At 53.8% G+C, this 18,448-nt stretch overlaps 1 protein-coding gene across 5 annotated transcripts in view; it reads left to right on the top strand.

Moving 5' to 3' along the window:
* The window catches only part of ELAVL3 (ELAV like RNA binding protein 3), a 59,554-nt gene extending 41,877 nt beyond the window's left edge, over nt 1-17,677 (top strand). Inside the window, exons 2-7 of one of the 5 annotated variants that reach the window (XM_056852481.1) lie at nt 1,083-1,302; nt 3,052-3,155; nt 5,144-5,297; nt 8,813-9,038; nt 14,760-14,798; nt 17,148-17,677. In XM_056852481.1, coding sequence (XP_056708459.1) covers nt 1,083-1,302; nt 3,052-3,155; nt 5,144-5,297; nt 8,813-9,038; nt 14,760-14,798; nt 17,148-17,496 — 1,092 coding nt within the window. In that variant the 3' untranslated portion in view covers nt 17,497-17,677. Of the gene's footprint in view, nt 1-1,079; nt 1,303-3,051; nt 3,156-5,143; nt 5,298-8,812; nt 9,039-14,759; nt 14,799-17,147 lie in introns of all 5 variants that reach the window. The other 4 variants (XM_056852472.1, XM_056852488.1, XM_056852495.1 and 1 more) reach the window with 4 other exon arrangements.
* Nucleotides 17,678-18,448: the final 771 nt, after the last annotated feature.

Raw genomic sequence — 18,448 nt, forward strand, 5'->3', positions numbered from 1 at the left:
ACACCACTGCCTATTACAAAGCTGCGTTTTCATGGGGGAGGGGCTTCCGTGTGGTACAGAAGCTCTGTGTTTTCGCTGGGGATGTATGATTGGTCACAAGGTACTCCTGCAATTTCTTCGGGGGGGGGGGGGAAAGCCCCTGTGTATAGTGGTTTGAGAATTCGACTGCAGTTAGAGAGCAGCAGATCCAGCAGAAACAGACCATGCATAAAAGGCCTAGGAATCAGTTGAATAGAACCGAACAGAACCAAACAGAGCTGGACAGAACAGAAAATAACAGAACAGAACAGAGAGATCAGTTCTCCTGGAGAAAATGGACGTTTGGGAACATGGATTCTTTGGCCTTGTACCCCACTGAGGTCCCTGTCCTCCCCAGGCTCCATTTCCATTAATCTCCAGGAGTTTCCCACCCTGGAGCTGGCAACCCCCCTTGTCCCCCAATGGTGGCCAGAGGTGACGTGGCAACCCGATGGGTGTCCCACCCCCTGAGGGAGGAGACCGCATTGGTGGTGATGGCTGGCCATTATCCGGCTGTACTAAGAGATCCTCCCACCCCAGCTGATAGATCCCTCTCACTCCTTAATCCAGGCTGAAATGGGTCAAGAGCAGCTGCGCCATCCCAAAATGCTTGCAGTTGCTCTGCTACACTCTGCGCAGTCGGGGCAAATAATTCCTCACCTCCCTCGGACTGGAAGAGGACTTGGTGAGAAGAGGTCTGATCACGGCCTCTTTCAGGTGTGAAGGAAACAGCCCTAGTAAGTGGGAGCTTCTGCATGGGGGCTCTGTACTTTCTCCCGGCATGATTGTGGTAGCCAGTATGGGCATGGCACCAGTCTGCAGGCGGCGGCCATCAAAGCTAGCTTGGTATTCAAAGCCCACTTCGATGGGTCAAGTTCCTCCATGTTCTAATTCCATTGACCCTGTTCTTCTTGGGCTTCAATATTTGCCTGCTTGGGCGGGATCCAACCCAACCGTCTTGAGGTGGGGAACAAAGAAGCCAACTGTCGAGGTGGGCGGCTGAATTCTGCCGCCTGTCCCTTCCAAACGATGACCTCTTCCCCGCTCCCTTTTGTCTCCAGCAGATAATCAGCACAATGGAGACCCAGGTGTCCAATGGCCCCACGAGCAACAGTTCCCTCCCCAACGGGCCACTGATCAGCGCTAACGGCGCCACCGATGACTCCAAAACTAACCTCATAGTCAACTACCTGCCCCAGAATATGACCCAGGAGGAGTTCAAGAGCCTCTTCGGAAGCATCGGGGAGATCGAGTCTTGCAAGCTGGTCCGGGACAAAATCACAGGTAAGAATGTGTGTCTACGTGTGAGCGAGGGCGTGGAGGAGTGGTGGCAGGTCATGCAGGTGTTGGGCGTTCCTGGAGCTGAAGCTGTAAGCACCTCTCGTTGCCATAGGAACTTGGAAGTGGAATCAACATAGCATTGCCAACTCCAGGTTGGGAAATGCCTGGAGATTTGGGGGGTGGAGCCAGGGAAGGGTGGGGTTTGGAGAGGGGAGGGACCTCGGCCAAGTATAGTAGCACTAAGTCCATTGCAGCAATGGTGGGGCTGGAAAGTGAGGTCAAGCCATGGCTGACTGATGCCAACCCCCACAGCTGACTGATGCCAACCCCCACAGCTGACTGATGCCAACCCCATAGGGTTTTCAAGGCAAGAGATGTCAGGAGGTGGGCTCCCCTTTAGGGGGAGGAGTTGTGGCTCAGTGGTAGAGTCTCTGCTTGGCATGCAGGAGGTCCCAGGTTCAATCCCCGGCATCTCCAGTTAAAGGGACTAGGCGAGTAGGTGATGGGAAAGACCTCCTCCTGAGACCCTGGAGAGCCGCTGCCGGTCTGAGTAGACGATGCTGACTTGGATGGTCCAAGGGTCTGATTCAGTATGAGGCAGCCTCATGTGTTCATGAGAGAATTGTGACTAGCCCAAGGTCACCCAGCTGGCTTCATGCGGAGGAGCGGGGAATCGAACCCAGTTCTGCAGATTAGAGTCCGCCTCTGTTAACATACCCCTTGGTATTTGGGCCTATTTCTACCAAGGACAAGAGAAGACCATTTTTCTTGTGTCCCTCCAGGAGATGAGGCCTTAGCATTCCTCAGTGTCTTGTGGTATGAGCTGCAGGGCCCAGGTGAGAGGGAATCCCTGCCAGGTAGAACTGGAAGCCTTTCCCGCCATCCTCCAGCCCCACAGAGGTGCTGGAAGAAGTTTGGTCTTCACAGTCCCAGTTGCTTTCCATGTTGTCCCTTCTTCAGCTGCTCCAAACATCCAAACATTAAACATTCAAATGCTGGATTTGGTAGATTTCAAATATAGAAAAAGAAGATTTGGTTTTTACATGTTGACTTTCTCTACCACTTAAGGGAGACTCAAACCAGCTTACAATCACCTTTCCTTCCCCTCCCACAACAGACACCCTGTGAGGTAGGTGAGGCTGAGAGAGCTCTAAGAGAGCTGTGACTAGCCCAAGGTCACAGAAGCTTCGTTTGTAGGAGCGGGGAAACAAATCCAGTTCACCAGATTAGCCTCCACTGCTCACGTGGAGGAGTGGGGAATCGAACCCGGTTCTCCAGATCAGAGTCCACCGCTCCAAACCACCGCTCTCAACCACTACACCACGCTGGCTCTCTACGTTGGGGGAAAATGATATAAATGTTCAGAAAACTTTCACCATTTGTTTTAAGCAATAGCTTCACTTTGCAAAATCACATAGAGGGGCTGTGGCTGAGCATCTGCTTGGCACGCAGAAGGTCCCAGGTTCAATCCCCAGAAACTCCAGTTAAAGGGACTAGGCAGGTAGGTGATGGGAAAGACCTTTCTCTGCCGGAGACCCTGGAGAGCCACTGCCGGTCTGAGCAGACAATACTGACTTTGATGGACCGAGGGTCTGATTCAGTAGAAGGCAGCTTCAGGTGTTCATGAAGATGTGTTCAAGAACATGTACATATCCCCCCCTTTGGCGTCAAAGGGATCTTTGTTCCTCCTTTGTTGCTCGGGCTGCCCTTTGCTGTAACCTGTTTCTCCTCCTCCTCCTCTTTCCGCACCAGGACAGAGTTTAGGCTACGGCTTTGTCAATTACGTGGACCCCAACGATGCCGACAAAGCCATCAACACCCTCAACGGACTCAAGCTCCAAACAAAAACAATCAAGGTGAGGGGCGGACAGACAGGCGTCTCTGGGTTCAGAAGGGGGCGTTGGGAAAATCTAGGTCAGACGAATAGATAATTCAGTGGTTTGGAAGGCCAAATTATCGTCATTTAGAACACTTGATTCATCAGAGTAACAAGGAAAGGGCAGGTCTCTGGCCCAAGGAGTCTGCAGTATATACGTCACCATCTGAGAGACAGCAGAGAAAGGGGAAAAGATGGAAACAGGAATGAGAATGGCTGAGACCCCCGGGCTCTCTCAGAAGAAAGTGATTGGGGAAGCAAGAGGCATTAGGGGCTCAATGGCCGTGGCTCAGTGGTAGAGCATCTGCTTGGCACGCAGAAGGGTCCCAGGTTCAATCCCCGGCAGCATCTCCAGTTAAAGGGACTGGGCAAGTAGGTGACGTGAAAGACTTCTCTCTGCCCGAGACCCTGGAGAGCCGCTGCTGGTCTGAGTAGGCAATACTGACTTTGATGGACCGAGGGTCTGATTCAGCAGAAGGCAGCGTCATGTGTTTGTGAATCTAAACTGGGGGGCTGAGAAGGGGGTGGGGCCCCGGCCCACTTTTCACTCTGTTTCCCTGCACACTCAGGCACACATGTTATGGAGACCATCCTGCTAATCCCAGAGAGCCCACGTGCTTCAAATGCTCTCAGAGAGCTAATGCGGAGACGCTTCCTCTCTTCCAGAGCGCCTCCCTTTGTGCCCGCAGAGCTGCCAGCCTGCATTTAAACACGGGCAAAGGCACAGGCCAGGCATCCGTTCCCCCCCCTTCCCCGGGGCCCTTTGTTGCCATGCTCCCAAGACAGGAGGGTTCTGAAACACCCGTTGAGGGGAACGGCCCACTGGATCCTTGGCTGGGCGACAAATCAGTTCTTTTAAGATGTGTAAAGTTCACTTTCCTCTTACCAAGGACTCGAGGCAGTGAGCGAGCATGATGGCGAGGCTGGGTGGGGCACAGGAACCCATGCGGAATTAGAAAGGAGAAAGGATATCGTGAGAGAGAGAGAAAAAAATTAAAAAGAGAGAGGAGGGGGGGATTAGGAGACCAGAACAAGGCGCTGAGTCCAAAGACAGAGTGAGAGCCGGCCCCTCTGCTCAAAGAGAGGCATAGAGAGACGGTGAGTCGGAAAGAGGTGACCAGTCCTCCTGAGAGCCAACCGAGAACCCAGTGCTGAATAAGGAGATCCAGGCAGCCGGACAGCCGGTAACCTCAAGAGGCATCCGGCAGCGCATCACACACCAGGCGAGGATTTAAGCCTCTCTTAAGATTGCAGTTTGGAGGAGGATTCTGCACCCCAGTTACTGGGCAGGTAGGTGGGGCAGAGGAAGAAAAATTTATCTTCTGGACTTGGAAACAGAAGAAGTGGGAAAGGGGGGGGGGTTCAAAAGTTATTCCAAATGGTACGGGGGGGGGGGCATTTCTGAGCCAATATGAGTTAGATGTACAAGGGAAGGCAAATTCTTGGCCCCAGAACTGAGAGTGGCGGGGAAACGACTGGAAGTCTTTGGCCAGATTAAACCTCGGTCTTCTGTCGTAGGCTGTCCCAGGCGCTCTCAGGGAGTTTCTTATCCCGCTTCCATGATTAGGTTATCTTTTCACATGGAGGTTTTACCAGGGGTTCGGAGCTGAACTGCAGTGTTTCTTCTCCGAGCGTCCTCATTTCCTCATTCTTTATTTGTTAAGGTTTCGTGTTTTCCTCCTTGTTTCTCATTTCTTTCTGAAACCATCTTTGATCCAGTTTGAGAGAGCAGAAAGGAGCAACGAAGCACGAAAAGAGAATAGATGGGAAACGAGGAAGCTGAGGGGGAAACCTCTGCACTCAGCGCCCAAACTGTGGGGAAATCCCTCTGTGAAAAGCCCTTCCTTTGGTGTGCCTCCTCCTTTCAGTTGGGCCTCTGGAAGGCCACAGTTTTGTCCCAGGTTTCCTCCAGGCCACAGGGTTTGGGGAAACAAAGGCCCTTCTCATCCATGCCCTCTACCCCACCAGGTGTCTTACGCCCGGCCCAGCTCCGCCTCCATCCGTGACGCCAACCTCTACGTCAGTGGCCTCCCCAAGACCATGAGCCAGAAAGAGATGGAGCAGCTCTTCTCCCAGTACGGGCGCATCATCACCTCCCGCATCCTCGTCGACCAGGTCACAGGTAACCATCAGCCAGAGGGCGGCCAGCTCTGGAGAAGGGTGAGGGCGGACCATGCGCATTGTTAAGGGGGGCTGCAATAGCGGAAGGACGGGCCCTGCGCTCGGAGGCTTATTGGATTAAAATGTTTCTACTCCACCTTTTGACCTTATGGTAGTGTTGCCAACCTCCAGGTACTAGCTGGAGATCTCTTGCTATTGCAACTGATCTCCAGCCGATAGAGATCAGTTCCCCTGGGGAAAATGGCCACTTTGGCAATTGGACTCTATGGCATTGAAGTCCCTCCCCTCCCCAAACCCTGCCCTCCTCAGGCTCCGTCCCCAGATACCTCCCGCTGATGGTGAAGAAGGACCTGGCAACCCTACCTTATGGTCTTTAAGGCAGCCTGCAACTCGCCGTTTAAAATGAAAGTTAAGAAAAATTACAGAACCTAGAAAAAGGAGACAATGAGAGCAGCCTAAATTCTCTTGAAGTCAAACGCCGTCAGTGAAAAAGAATGTTTTTTCTGGCCCTGAGGTGCTACCAAAGTAAGTGCCTGGCCAAACGGATGTGGGGATGGAGTTCTGGTCAGGCCTCCCAGCCTTGCCCCCGAAGGCAGAGCCCCCCAGCACTCGCATGCATGCGTGCATGGGCTGCCTTGACCACCAGACAGGCTCCTCTGGAAACAGAGCTGTTGACACAGGGATGTTTTGTTCTGCTGCGGCTTCCTGACTGCAGGGCTCTTTCCAGGATATCCACAAGACCCCTTCCCCTGCTCATGCTTCTTCTGTGTTTCCCCCTGCTTTGCTGCAATCTTTCCCACACCTGGTCTGATATGATCTTTTGGGAAAGATTGCCGTCAAAGCACCTTTGCACGCTGTGTGGACAGGAAGGTGCATATTTTTGCAAGTCCCCCACCTTCAGCACCATTTTCCTACCACAGCCCACACGGATATCATTCCCCCTCCCACCAGACGGCTTTTTTCAGGCTTTAAAAAAAAAAAAGATAATTAGCAGGTCACTATAGTGTCATAACATAACAATCTATTGCAATAATGTGCTGTTTCACAGCTTTTTTAGAAAAAAAGTAAGTCTTTAGCTCTTTCCGTTGCAGAGGTACAAGGGGAAAGGTACTGACTGCACATTTCTCCTTATAATTCTCAGTCCAAAAGAATTATAGGCTTACTTTTTCAACAGTGAAAGCTGGGATATTAGTATGTTGTTGAAATGGATTGTTATAACATTATAACACTATTAGCTGCTACCAATTATTTTTTAGCCTGAAAAAGCCCTCTGGTGGCAGGGGGGGATGGGAGCCCCCAAGGAATGAGGCCAGAAAAGTGGGGAGGGCCAGGGGAGACGTAGGTGTGAATTCTGCATTACCTCACCAAGTGCTGTGTCTCTGCGAGGACATAGTCCAGGTAGGTCCTCTGGCGTTGTTATCATGATCATTTTTAATCCGAATCCCAGCTTTCAAGGACTTGTCCAAGGCAGCTTGCAAAAGCTGTAATTGGTAACAAAAAATCTAGAATCCAAAAATACCGAAGGTCGAAAATGGGTAAAAACAATGCCATGCAAAGGTCCCAGGTCATTTAGGGCTTTAGAGGTTAAAACCAGTTCTTTGAGTTGTGCCGAAACTGTATGCCCCCCCCCCCCCCGCTTCCACAGTGAAACTCTTGAGGATGTGGGGAGGTCAGGTTCTGCTAGAGCCTTCAGTGCTGTGACCCAAAGTAGCTGAAGCTTCCAGGTAGTCTTCAAGGGTAAGCCCCATGCAAAGTGCATTGCAGCCGTTTATTAGCTTAGTGCTTTCCACACACACTGGGTAATGCATTTTCTGTCCACTTCCAGTGCACTTTGCAACTGGGTTTTGCTGTGTGAAATGATCACTAAAGTGCATTGAAAGTGGACGGAAAGACATGATTCAGTGTGTGTGGAAAGCTTTGTCTTTTTGTGAGCATCAAAAGGAGAAGGAGAACGTGGTCTATGCTCCCCCAAGTTCCTGGAGGCGGGAAGGATACAAATTTGTTTGTTTATTTATTTTTTAAAAGTTATTAGTCTCTTTTCTTCCATACAACACTCCAGGCAGCTTACTGTAGAGATGAAACACAAAATAAAATACGTATGATCTATGCTCTGAGCCTGGCTTTGTTGGGGAGAGCGGCGTAGAAGATGGAATAATAAATAAATCTAAATATAATAAAAAGACATTTAAAATCAAATTTTTAAAAGCACAGTTTAGGACTTCTAGCGAGTTAATCAAATGCAGTCCTAAATAAAACTCATCTTCAGCTGTCTCATGAAGATTGAAAGTGAGGTGGCCCAGGTGCACCTCTCTGGGGAGGAGGTTGTTATGTAATTGTGGGGGGAAATGCGCTAAAATAAATGAAAAGGAGATAAAATCTGGATTTGGTGAAAAGTTGTCCTCAGTATACTGAGGGTTTAATGGCTGCCCTTCAGCAGATGTAGGGGTGAGGAGAGAAACTTCCCCCAAATAGGTGGGGGCAGAAATCGTGCCGGTTGCCCGTAATGCTCTGTCTCTACCTGCGGTGTCTTTGGAATGGCGACCTCATTAGGGCTTCGGCGGGGCTGAGGGGCCGACCCTCGCCGCAGAAGGGGGCCAGCTGGCTTCCTTGGTAGAGGCAGCGCCCTCCTCTTTGCTGCCACATGCAAAGGAAATGCCCTGCTTACATAATTGGGGAGGCAGGGGTACTCTGCCCCACTCAGATGGTCCTAGGGTTGCCAACCTCCAGGTACTAGCTGGAGATGTCCCGCTATTACAACTGATCTCCAGCCGATAGGGATCAGTTCCCCTGGAGATATGGCCGCTTCAGCTATTGGACTCTATGGCGTTGAAGTCCCTCCCCTCCCCAAACCCTGCCCTCCTCAGGCTCCGCCCCAAAAGCCTCCTGCTGGTGGCGAAGAGGGACCTGGCAACCCTAGATGGTCCCCTTGGCTGCTATGTCTTGCAGCTGGGGAGCTGGGTTCTAGTCCTGCCTCTGATTCAGAGACGCCACTATGAGTGGCCTGCTGTGGAATACCAGGGCTCAATTTCACAGCGGGTGAGTATGAACAACAGCGGGCCTCTGTTCAAGTGCGCGCGCACACACACACACACACACACACACACAGTGTAGCTAGGAACATTGGGCAGGGCTCCTGACAGCACTTTGCTTTTTCAGAAACAAAACGTGGAGCGCAGGATCAAGGCCCCTTTGTCATGGCACCTCTATGAAGTCCCCGGCACCTTCCCCTCCCTGGTGCCTTCCGCTCTCTGTTGTATTCTCAGTGCACAACAGTGCTGCCAGGTTGCACCTCTGACGTGCACCTGACTGATGTGATGTGCCCGAGGCTGGTGAATGGCCCGGAGGGAGCCAACCGGGGGTCTCCCGCCTGTGACCCGGTCTGCTCTCATGGCAGGCAAGCGGTGCGGTGCAGAGCCCCCCCCCCTGTCCTCCTCTCAGCTGCGTCCCCAGGCAGGTCTCCCTGCTCCTCCTTCCTTCCTCCCCCCGGACTGTGCAGGCGTCCCTCTCCTCCCGCAGGCGTCTCCAGAGGGGTGGGCTTCATCCGCTTCGACAAGAGGATAGAAGCCGAGGAGGCCATCAAGGGGCTGAACGGGCAGAAGCCGCTGGGCGCCAGCGAGCCCATCACCGTCAAGTTTGCCAACAACCCCAGCCAGAAGACGGGCCAGGCCTTGCTCACGCACCTCTACCAGACCACAGCACGGCGGTACACCGGACCCCTCCATCATCAGACTCAGCGCTTCAGGTGAGACACCTTCCCCTCTCTCCTGCGGAAAGAGGCCCTCCCCTCCCCGCCCGCCCCCCGAGCGTGGCGGGGGTGTGCAGGAGCCACAGGGCCACCTCCCAGGGTCTGTCATAGGGGAGGGAGGGAGGGTGGGGCGAGAGAAGAAGAGAGAATCTGGCCAGCACGAGGTCTGGCCTGGCGGAGCGGTTCGTCTTGTGCCCGAGGACACTGCTGGGAGTTTTGGGGGCTCCTTCCTGGGCCCCGTCCTCCTCCTGAGCAACGCCTCTTGTTTTGGAGCAGCGGCCATCGCAGAGGGCAGGCACGAATGGTACCACCCACTGGCTAGGAATGCATCCCTTGTGCCAGGTTCTGGGAGGTCGGCGAGAAGGGCCTTTGTGTGGGGGGACCCTGAGTTGGGACTCTGGCTCTGCAGCCCTCGGCCTGTGGGAAATCCTACACACACACCCAGGCTCCTGTGGCCAGAGGCGAACGTGGTGGAAAGCTGGGTGGCTCTGTTTGTCCTGCAGTCCTGGGGGGGGGGGGCTGGTACACGCCCCTGTAGTTTCCCCAGCCGGTTTCCGCAGCAGACATTGCTCCACCTCAGTATTCAGTAAAGGGGGGGGGTTACTGATGATACCGCTGGAACCTCTGTTGGACTGGGGCTTGCCACGGTGTGGCCGGATTCCCTGGTCCGGTGTGAGTGGTTACAGAGCCCTCGCTCCCACTAGAGCAAGGACTGCAAGGGGTCACCGACGGACGGTGCTCAAGGAGCAAAAGGGGCTTCAGAGTCCCCGAACCCCCCTTTGGGGTAGGCTCTTCGGGGTGGGCTCTACTGGCACAAGAGGGCCTTTCCCTGAGCCTCGTTTTGGGAATCTGTGAACCCCCGAAGTGACCCCTGAACGAACCTGTGCATGAAGCGCTCAGGGACAGACTCGGAAGGTCACTCGGAGGAGGAGGGGATGGGTCTGTAAACTGGACGAGTGCCCCTCTTCGGCCAGTCGGGCTAAAGCCAAACAGAAACCCAACGAAGAGAGAGCAGCCGCGGGGCCTTCCGTCCAGTTTGCCGGTGGGTGCCCAGAGGTGCCCAGCACCACCTAGGTCTGCAGCAAGCCTTCAGTACCCAGTATGTGCCATGTCATGTCTTCCATATGTCTGTCTGAGGGCTGCATCACCTGTGACATTTTCCCCGCAGGGCCTTACGCAGGTGTAAGGGGAGAAGCCCCTGGTAGACGCCCCTGTGCAACAAAGCGACATGCGGCCCTGCTTCCCAGCGGCCATCAGTGGCCTCTTGGTTTAAGCGCTTGTGGCAAAGCAGACACGTGTGATTCCCACATGCGGCGCTGTCCACGGGGGGGGGGGTGTCACATGGTCTCCTTTCTGTACCACAGCTGGAAAGTGTCACATGTGAAGCGGCCGTGGGCTTCCTTCTGGAACAACTGTTGTGTGGCTCCTGTTGTGTAGATCTGCTCCCCACAGTCCGCTACATCCCCCCCATCCTGCTTCCAGGGACTGGGGGGGCTGAGGGTCCCCTCCCCTCTCCCGGGCTGCTGACCACCATGTCTTGTGCTCTCTTTGCCCAATGTAATGGCCCAAGGGCTGCAGGAGGAGGCAACCTTCTCCTTTTCTCCAGTGTCAATAGAGGGAGGGGGGTGGGAGGAGGGGGTCTTCCACCAGTCAGTTCCCCCGGGCATGAGGGAGGCCAGTGATGCACAATTAATAATTGGGAGGAGCAATGTGGGTATGGGGGGGGGAGTTGTAGGAGGAGGCCGGGCTGGGGGGGAGCAGCCCTCTTGCTTATTGCCAGCTTAGGGGGGCTCAGGGAGGACTCCAGCCTTGTTTTCCCACCGGGGAGCAGGAGGGGCCTTTCCTTTGCCTCTGGAGGTCATGGCCGCTTCACCCTTGTGCATTTAGGGCATTGGTCCCCCCCCCCGCCTTTCTCCTGATCCAGGTGGGACACGGGGCAGGGGGGGACATCTTAGATGGAGCCTCCCTAATCGACTTCTCTGCCTGGTGCCTCTAACCCTAAACCAGCCCCAATCTCTTCTTGCTCTCTGTCCAAAGATTAGCACTTTTGTGGTCTTGCCTGAATAACAAAGAAGCACCAAAGGTGTGAAACAGCCAAATAATGATAAGACTATAAATTTCAAATCCATTAAAAACACTTCCAAATAGAACAACAATACAGAAACGCAGCCAGAAAGCTTTCTTTTTTTTGCTAAGACTGTCAAATGACTCTTTCAGATTGCTCAGAGCTTCAGCCAGGAGGGTAGCAGCCCTCCTCCCCTTTTCCAGGAGACCGCTCTGCAAGGGTGGGGGGCAGCCCCTGCTAAAACCCCAGCCCAGCAGGCCCGTGCAGGACGCCCACTAGACAAAGTGGGAACAGGCCAAAGACTGCGCTGGGGAAAAGGAGCGGCCGCTGCCAGGGAACCTGCAGGGAGCAAGGGTCCTCCCGGGGGGGGGGGGGGAAGGGGGGTGTCCCAGGCTGGAAAGGTGAACAGCAGCACTTTGCATTAGCCCAGAACCTGACAGGCAGCCATGGAGGGGCCTCAGGATGGGAGTGACAGGGTTGCTCCAGGGGCTGCCTTTGGCTAGCCAATCTTGTACCAGCTAAAGTTCCTGGATTAATCTCGAAGGACAGCCTCGTGTGGAGCAAGTTAAAGTAGCCAAGCTGTAGGGGTGGCCCCTTGTGCAGAAGGTGTCAAGTGGTGGCCCTTGTTGCCTTCCACAGTGGTGAACATAGAACCTTCTGGAAGGCCCCTGCTGCCACTTCCCGGTTTGGAATCGGAGAAACTCCTCTTTCTCAGAAAGTTGTCTGGGAAGTTCCCCGTCTGAGCATATACATCTCCCTAAATGAGCAGACGATCCTCACTTGGGGTCATTAGCAGAGCCGCTGTGCCCTCCGTTCACAACTCCCGCATGGATCTCCTTTGCCCCATGTTTGCTATGATCTGTGAGGATAGGAAAGAGCACACGTGAATGCCGATGTCGTCTTCTGACCCTGCAAGGAGAGTCTGGGCTGCTGGTTTGGAATTTGGAGAGTCAAAGATCCAGACAAGGCCGGAAGGCCCCTCTCTCTGCCAGCAGAAGCCTTCCGCAAAAGTACAGGCTCATCTCAAGGTCCCACTCAAAATGAGTTGACCCAGTCCAGATCAGTCAACTCAAGGGGCCTGAAGATATTTTGAGCAATAAGGAACTTCCTTGACAGCTGTACCTCCATTCTGCTTAAGGACGAGTTATGCAGGCCAGAAAATGCCATTTTTCACCTATTGGGTGCTTTTCAGTAATCTGGTTTTCCCGTTGATTTACTCCTGGTCAGATTCAATATCCACGATATAATTTTGGTCCAGTTCTCTGGACTAGGAGTGTGCAAAAAGACAATTTCAGTAAAATTTGGGTTCAGGTTTATTGGGCCCGATTTTTTTTTTTCAGGAAGCCCGAAATAAGCTGAATTCCCATACCTGTAAATATGGGAATTTGTTTTATTATCAGGTTTAAAAAAAAAAAAAATCAACCCTGGGGGATATTTTTTGAGGTAGAGCCCCCAAACTTGCTGGGTAGCTTGCAGCGACTCTCCTTGCAAGAACCCCCAAGTTTGGTGAAGATTGAGCCAGGGGGTCTGAAGTAATGGGGTCTGGAAGAGGTCACCCACCTCCCGCCTCCATAGACAAGCATTGGAAGGCAAGAGATTCTCTGATCTCTAATCGTCTAATGCTTGTCTATGGAGGAGGGACGGGGCAACCTTTCCGGAGCCCATAACACTGGACCCCCTGACCCAATCTTCACCAAAGTTTGGGGTTCGTGCAAGGAGAGTCCCTGAAAGCTACCCTGAAAATTTGGGACCTCTACCCCCAAAAATGCCCCCACGTTTGCAAAAAATCCCCATAGACTTGTGGTGGAAATTTTCCATTAGCTGACTTTCACTGCATAGACACAATCCTGCGGAAGTTGGCTAATTGGAAATTTCCACAACTAAAGTTTATGGGGATTTTTTGCGAAGCTCCTGTGGGGGCATTTTTTGGGGTAGATGTCCCAAATTTTCAGGGTAGCTTTCAGGGACTCTCCTTGCACGAACCCCAAAGTTTGGTGAAGATTGGGTCAGGGGGTCTGGTGTTATGGGCTCTGGAGAGGTCACCTCCTCCATAGACAAGCATTAGCCGATTAGGGATCTCTTACCTTCCAATGTTTTTGTATGGAGGCGGGAGGGGATGACCTCTTCCAGACCACATAACTTCAGACCCCCCGACCCAATCTTCACCAAACTTGGGGGTTCTTGCAAGGAGAGTCCCTGCAAGCTACCCAGCAAGTTTGGGGGGCTCTGCTTCAAAAAATGCCCCCCAGGAGCTTCACAAAGCCTGGGGAGAACCCGAAAAAGCTGGATAATTACCCGTTTTTTTGGGGGAATGGCCAATTCGGCTTTGGCTTTCCCCCCAGGTTTTGGAATTTGGTAAACTCGAACCCAAAGTTTACCGAAATGGCTTTTTTTCTGGCTTATTTTCAGCTCGGGTTTATCAACATGCACAGCCGTACTCCGGACTGATTAGTACTTTGGGGGCACTTTCATTGGTATCCACTGCACGGACGTTCCTGGTAGAACCTGCCCACAACACAGCTGTTGTAAAGCAGGGTGGCAGCCGCCTAGTGTACCACATGCGATCATGTGAACAAACATGCAAAACTCATACACATGTGAACATAGGTTTGTGTGTGTGTGTACGCGTGGTTCATTTGACATCCCTTTGCAACAGGGCCATAAAATGTGGGCTATAAACACATACTTGGGTCTGAAAACTGTTGCAGCTAATTGGTAAAAGTGCTCTTCGCTCACACGTGAACATGCAAACTGGCCAAAGGATCTCAAAGGCAAGCATCTCAAAGGCAAGCTCTAAGCCGAGTAGGGCTACACTATATACATTGGGCACATTGACTGGAACGTGCGCTTAGCCCATTGCACGGTTTGGGGTTTTCTTTACATAAGGCTGCCTTGTTGTGCAAACTTCTTTGAAGATCTGCAACTCTTGGGCAAAGCCAATCTGTGCAATTGGTGGGCGGTGGGGAACAGACCCTGAGCGCAGCAGGAGCATGGAGACCCCAGTGGAGACTTTGACCACTGGAAGCCGTAGCAGAAATTCATGATTTTTTAGGTTTTGCCAACAACCATGAGAGCTAGAAGCTTGCTTTAAAGAAAACCAACAAGCAGAGATGCTTGTAACTCTGTGGCAAGAGGGCCCCCACGCAAGACTTTCCGAACAGGCAGAGAGGGTTGCAACAGGGAACCTCAGCTTGCCTTTCTGCAGAGGAAGGAAAATGGCAATGTTGTGGTGGCGAGTTCTGTCTGCAAAGGTGCTTTGCTGTGTTCTGTGGTGGGGGTGTGTGTTTTCCCCTAAAGGATTCTTATCGCCATGTTTGACTCCTTGCCTCTGTTGCCCGGAATGCCGGGCCGCCTGCCCACTCCCCACACCTCCTAAATGTGCAAAAACAGATTAAAAATAGCGTGAGCTGAAGCATCTTTCCCATTGCTATGATTTCCCAACATCTTTTTAAAAAAAAAAAACATGGAGATATCCCATCTCTCCAGGGCCTCCGAGCCCTTTTGGGCCCCATCCCATTGCCGGGCACCTGCGCCAGTCGCAGAAGGCCCACCCTGCCCTGCCAGTAACCCGGCCAGATGACCTCGCAGGGCCTTTCTGTTACGAGATCGTCTACTAACGGTGGCCTCTCCTCGTCTTCCTCTTCCTCCCACAGGCTCGACAATTTGCTAAACATGGCATACGGCGTCAAGAGGTAAATAGCCTTCCCGAGCTCCCCCCACAACCTCGCTCCCACCCCCACCCCAGTCCGCAGCCCAAGGCTGGCGTTTAAAAAGGCAGTTCTCCCCACTGGTTGAGAGGCAAGCGCCCCTCCCTCGGCCACGGCAGCCACACGAGTCTTTGCAGAATGAGGACGTGGGGGTCACTACTTGGAGGGGGGAGTCTTCTGAGCCAGAACACCTGAGCCCCTTCCCTAAACAACACAGGCGCCTTTATTTTCTGGCTGCCTGGCTCAATATTCCACCCCCCCCAGGACTAATTTCCGGTTTCAAATCACTCCCCCCCCCTTCCTGCCTCCCCACCCCAAGGAGCCTGGGGCTCTAGCAGGACGCGTGTCCGTGGCACGACCCCTTCGCCTTTGAGACGTGGCGGGGCTTGTGTGTCTAGGGGACGTGGGCCGCCTGCCTCCCTCGTCCTTCTGTTGGGGGCTTGGCTGCAGGGCAGGGCTTCTTGTCTGGCTGTGCCTCCTGCTTCCGGCTCTCGTGCTGTTCGTTCTCATCCGTCTGTTTGGTGCTTCTTGGCTTCACTCGAGCTCTGCTGCTTCGGGGCCGGAGGGGGGAGCCGAGGAGGCCCTCTGCCAGGGCAGTGGAAGGGTCCCCCCCCCAGACAATTAAAAAATGACCTTGCAGCTCTCGCAGAAAGGGCACCAGAGATACCCATTGGTCCGAACTTGGGTGGCCAGCAGCTAGGGGCTCAGGCCGAGGGTGCGTAAATAACAGGAGATGGGAAGCCCTGTTGTGACGATGTGGCCCGGCCCCCCACTCAAGTCAGCTCCAGTCAGGAGACAGGTGGGCGACCGGAAGAGCAGCTGGGATGGCAGAAGCTTGGGCGACGCAGGGTTTTCCCGTGTGGAAGAGAGGCGACTGTCCACACCCACTGACCAATGGCTATTTTTACTTTTATCCCCCTATGCCATGGGGCTTCAGGACGTCTGTCACTCAGGCACCAATCCTGCTGAGCTCCGACAGTGCAACACCACGGGGTGCTCCAGAACAAAATCATGGGTGGGGGGGGGGCGGGTCCCCAGTCAAACGTGCACTCACTACGACTTAAAGGAAGGAGGATGGATGCACCTCGGTTTGGAGGCCACTGATCAGGGCTGTGAAGAAGAGTCCCCCTTGCATTACAGCTGGTGGGTCAAGTGAGTTCCAGCGAGGGCATTTGCCAAAGGGACTTGCTCACCGCTCAGCTGTACCCAGTTTGAGGGGAACAGGTTGTCTGGACAGTTGCGGTGAGCACAATTCCCACCCGCCCCTGCCCACACCCGGTTGTAGGAGTGTACCAGCTTGGTGAAGGTTTCATACATGCCGAGGCTGAGTCCAATAGCGCCCAGCCACGTGCAGAGTGACTCGTGGAAACCAGCGCAGAGATTTCAGGCTGTTGAAGAGTGTGAAGTTTCCCTCATGCCTTGGATGGCAGAAGACGGGGAGGGAACCAATGGGAGGGCCGTGGGCCCCTCGCAGCGAGGCAGGACAGAGTAGCCGTGGCAGGGGCAGGAGAGGAGCTGTGAGTTCGACTCCCGCTCACCACATCCGGCATCTAGTTCACACATTTTATTTAGAAACAGCCCCCTTCCCCCGCAGTTTTCTAAGATGTTGTTTGCTACCATGAAAGTTATCGACTGCATTATGGTATTTTCTTAAATATGGAAACCGAGATTTTCACCATACCAAACTCTACATCACATTTTTATTCTTACATAATGAGCTTATTCAGGCTCAGAATACACTCAGCCCTTATGAACAGGGCACAAGGCGGAGCCGTTTATTAGAGCTTTTAGATCCCGGTGTGTTCCGCTTTAAGCTCTTCTGACGATGCTTATAGCGAAACACGTTGGGATCAGAAAGGGCTAATAAACGGCTCTAGCTCACACCTTGCTCTTTTTCCCCCCTCCTACCTACTGGTGCGGCCTTATTTTCTTCCTGAGGATATCTAGCCAGAAGTGCCGTGAAGCCCCACGATCTGACTGGGTCTCTATAGCGGACTTGCAGGCAGAGGGTAGGCCCTGGTAGGGGTATATCCAAGAAGGCGAAGGCGTTGGTCAGCTAGCTACACCTTGGCTCAGGGAAATGGCGGGGCGGGAGGCGTGTGCCGGGGGGTCCATCTCAGGCCCCGGGTGCTTCTGCCATCTCCCTGGCACAGGCACAGTTCAGCTAGGGACCTCCTCAGCGACCGGCGCCCTGCCCTTCTTGCCTGTTGGAGGTGAGACTGGTGCGGGTGAAGGTGAGGCACCCTCCCGGGGTGGGGTGGGGGGCTTTCCCCTATCCTCTCCATCATGGAATGAGCTGGTGCTGGCGGAATGCCCGCCTTACACCCAAAGTAGTCCTCTCTCCTTGATCTCCAGGTTCTCCCCCATCACGATTGACAGCATGACCAGCCTGGCAGGTGTCAACCTGACGGGGGCCTCCAGCGCGGGCTGGTGCATCTTTGTGTACAACCTCTCCCCCGAGGCAGACGAGAGTGTCCTCTGGCAGCTCTTCGGGCCCTTCGGGGCCGTCACCAACGTCAAGGTCATCCGCGACTTCACCACCAACAAGTGTAAGGGCTTTGGCTTCGTCACCATGACCAACTACGACGAAGCCGCCATGGCCATCGCCAGCCTGAACGGCTACCGACTGGGCGACCGGATCCTCCAGGTTTCCTTCAAGACCAGTAAGCAACACAAGGCGTGAGCGAGAGGGGGGGAGGGAGGGGGCAACCCGCGCGCCGGGAACGGCCCTCTTCCCCGACTCCTCGCCGGAATGGAAATATTCATTGACTCAATGTTGCCGAATATTCAACCGCCAGACACCGTGATCTTCTCTGGGGGGCAGGAGGCTCTCCCCCTCCTCCTCCCCTGTGCCCGACAGCCCCATGGGGGAGCATGGACACAGCAAACCGTCAGCCACGCTGGGACGGTCCAACCCTACGCTGATCACATGCAGGGGAGACTCGTCCGCTCAGAATAAGTACATCATCATCTCTCTCTCTCTCTCCCTCTCTCTCTCTCTCTCTCTCTCTGCCTGAGGACCCTCCCCTCCACCCTCAGCTTTCCTAGAACCCCCTCCTGCTCAAGGCCAAACAGAAACGACCCCCAGTTCTCTCCATTCTTGTTTCACCCCACGAATCCTAACCTCCCCCGTGTCACTTGTTTGGTGGGCAGGTTTCTTGGCACTGGAGGATAAAAGCCACTCTTTGCAAGGTGTAATAGTACCCTCCCCCCAAAAAAGTGTCCACCCGTTGTGGGTCAAATAAATCCAGGAAAGAAAGGCCTGCCTGCTCCTCTGCTTCAGCCTCAGGAGAGGAGCTTGAATGGTCCAGATCCGCCTCCCACCCACCCCCACCCCCCGCGTTATTGCTGGTTCCAAAAAGGAACCAATATGGAGGGAGGGGCGCTGTCCGATGTCCTTCTTTGGCCACCTGAAGTGTTACCACTAGTCATTGCCAACCCCGCCGCCTTGCCTGGCCCCTGATTTGAACACTTCTGGGAATTAAACTTCATCTCAATCCCGTTACATCCTGAAAGCAGATCCTGCCTATGAGGTCTTGGAAGAGCTTCTTTGGCTAGGGGAAGCTAAGCTGCGTTTGTTGAGCTCAGTCTTGTGAGTTAGCAAATCACGTTCGTTCCTTTGCTTACTTCCGTGA

The sequence above is a fragment of the Euleptes europaea genome, chromosome 1, assembly GCF_029931775.1.
Source record: "Euleptes europaea isolate rEulEur1 chromosome 1, rEulEur1.hap1, whole genome shotgun sequence".
NCBI lineage: Eukaryota > Metazoa > Chordata > Lepidosauria > Squamata > Sphaerodactylidae > Euleptes > Euleptes europaea.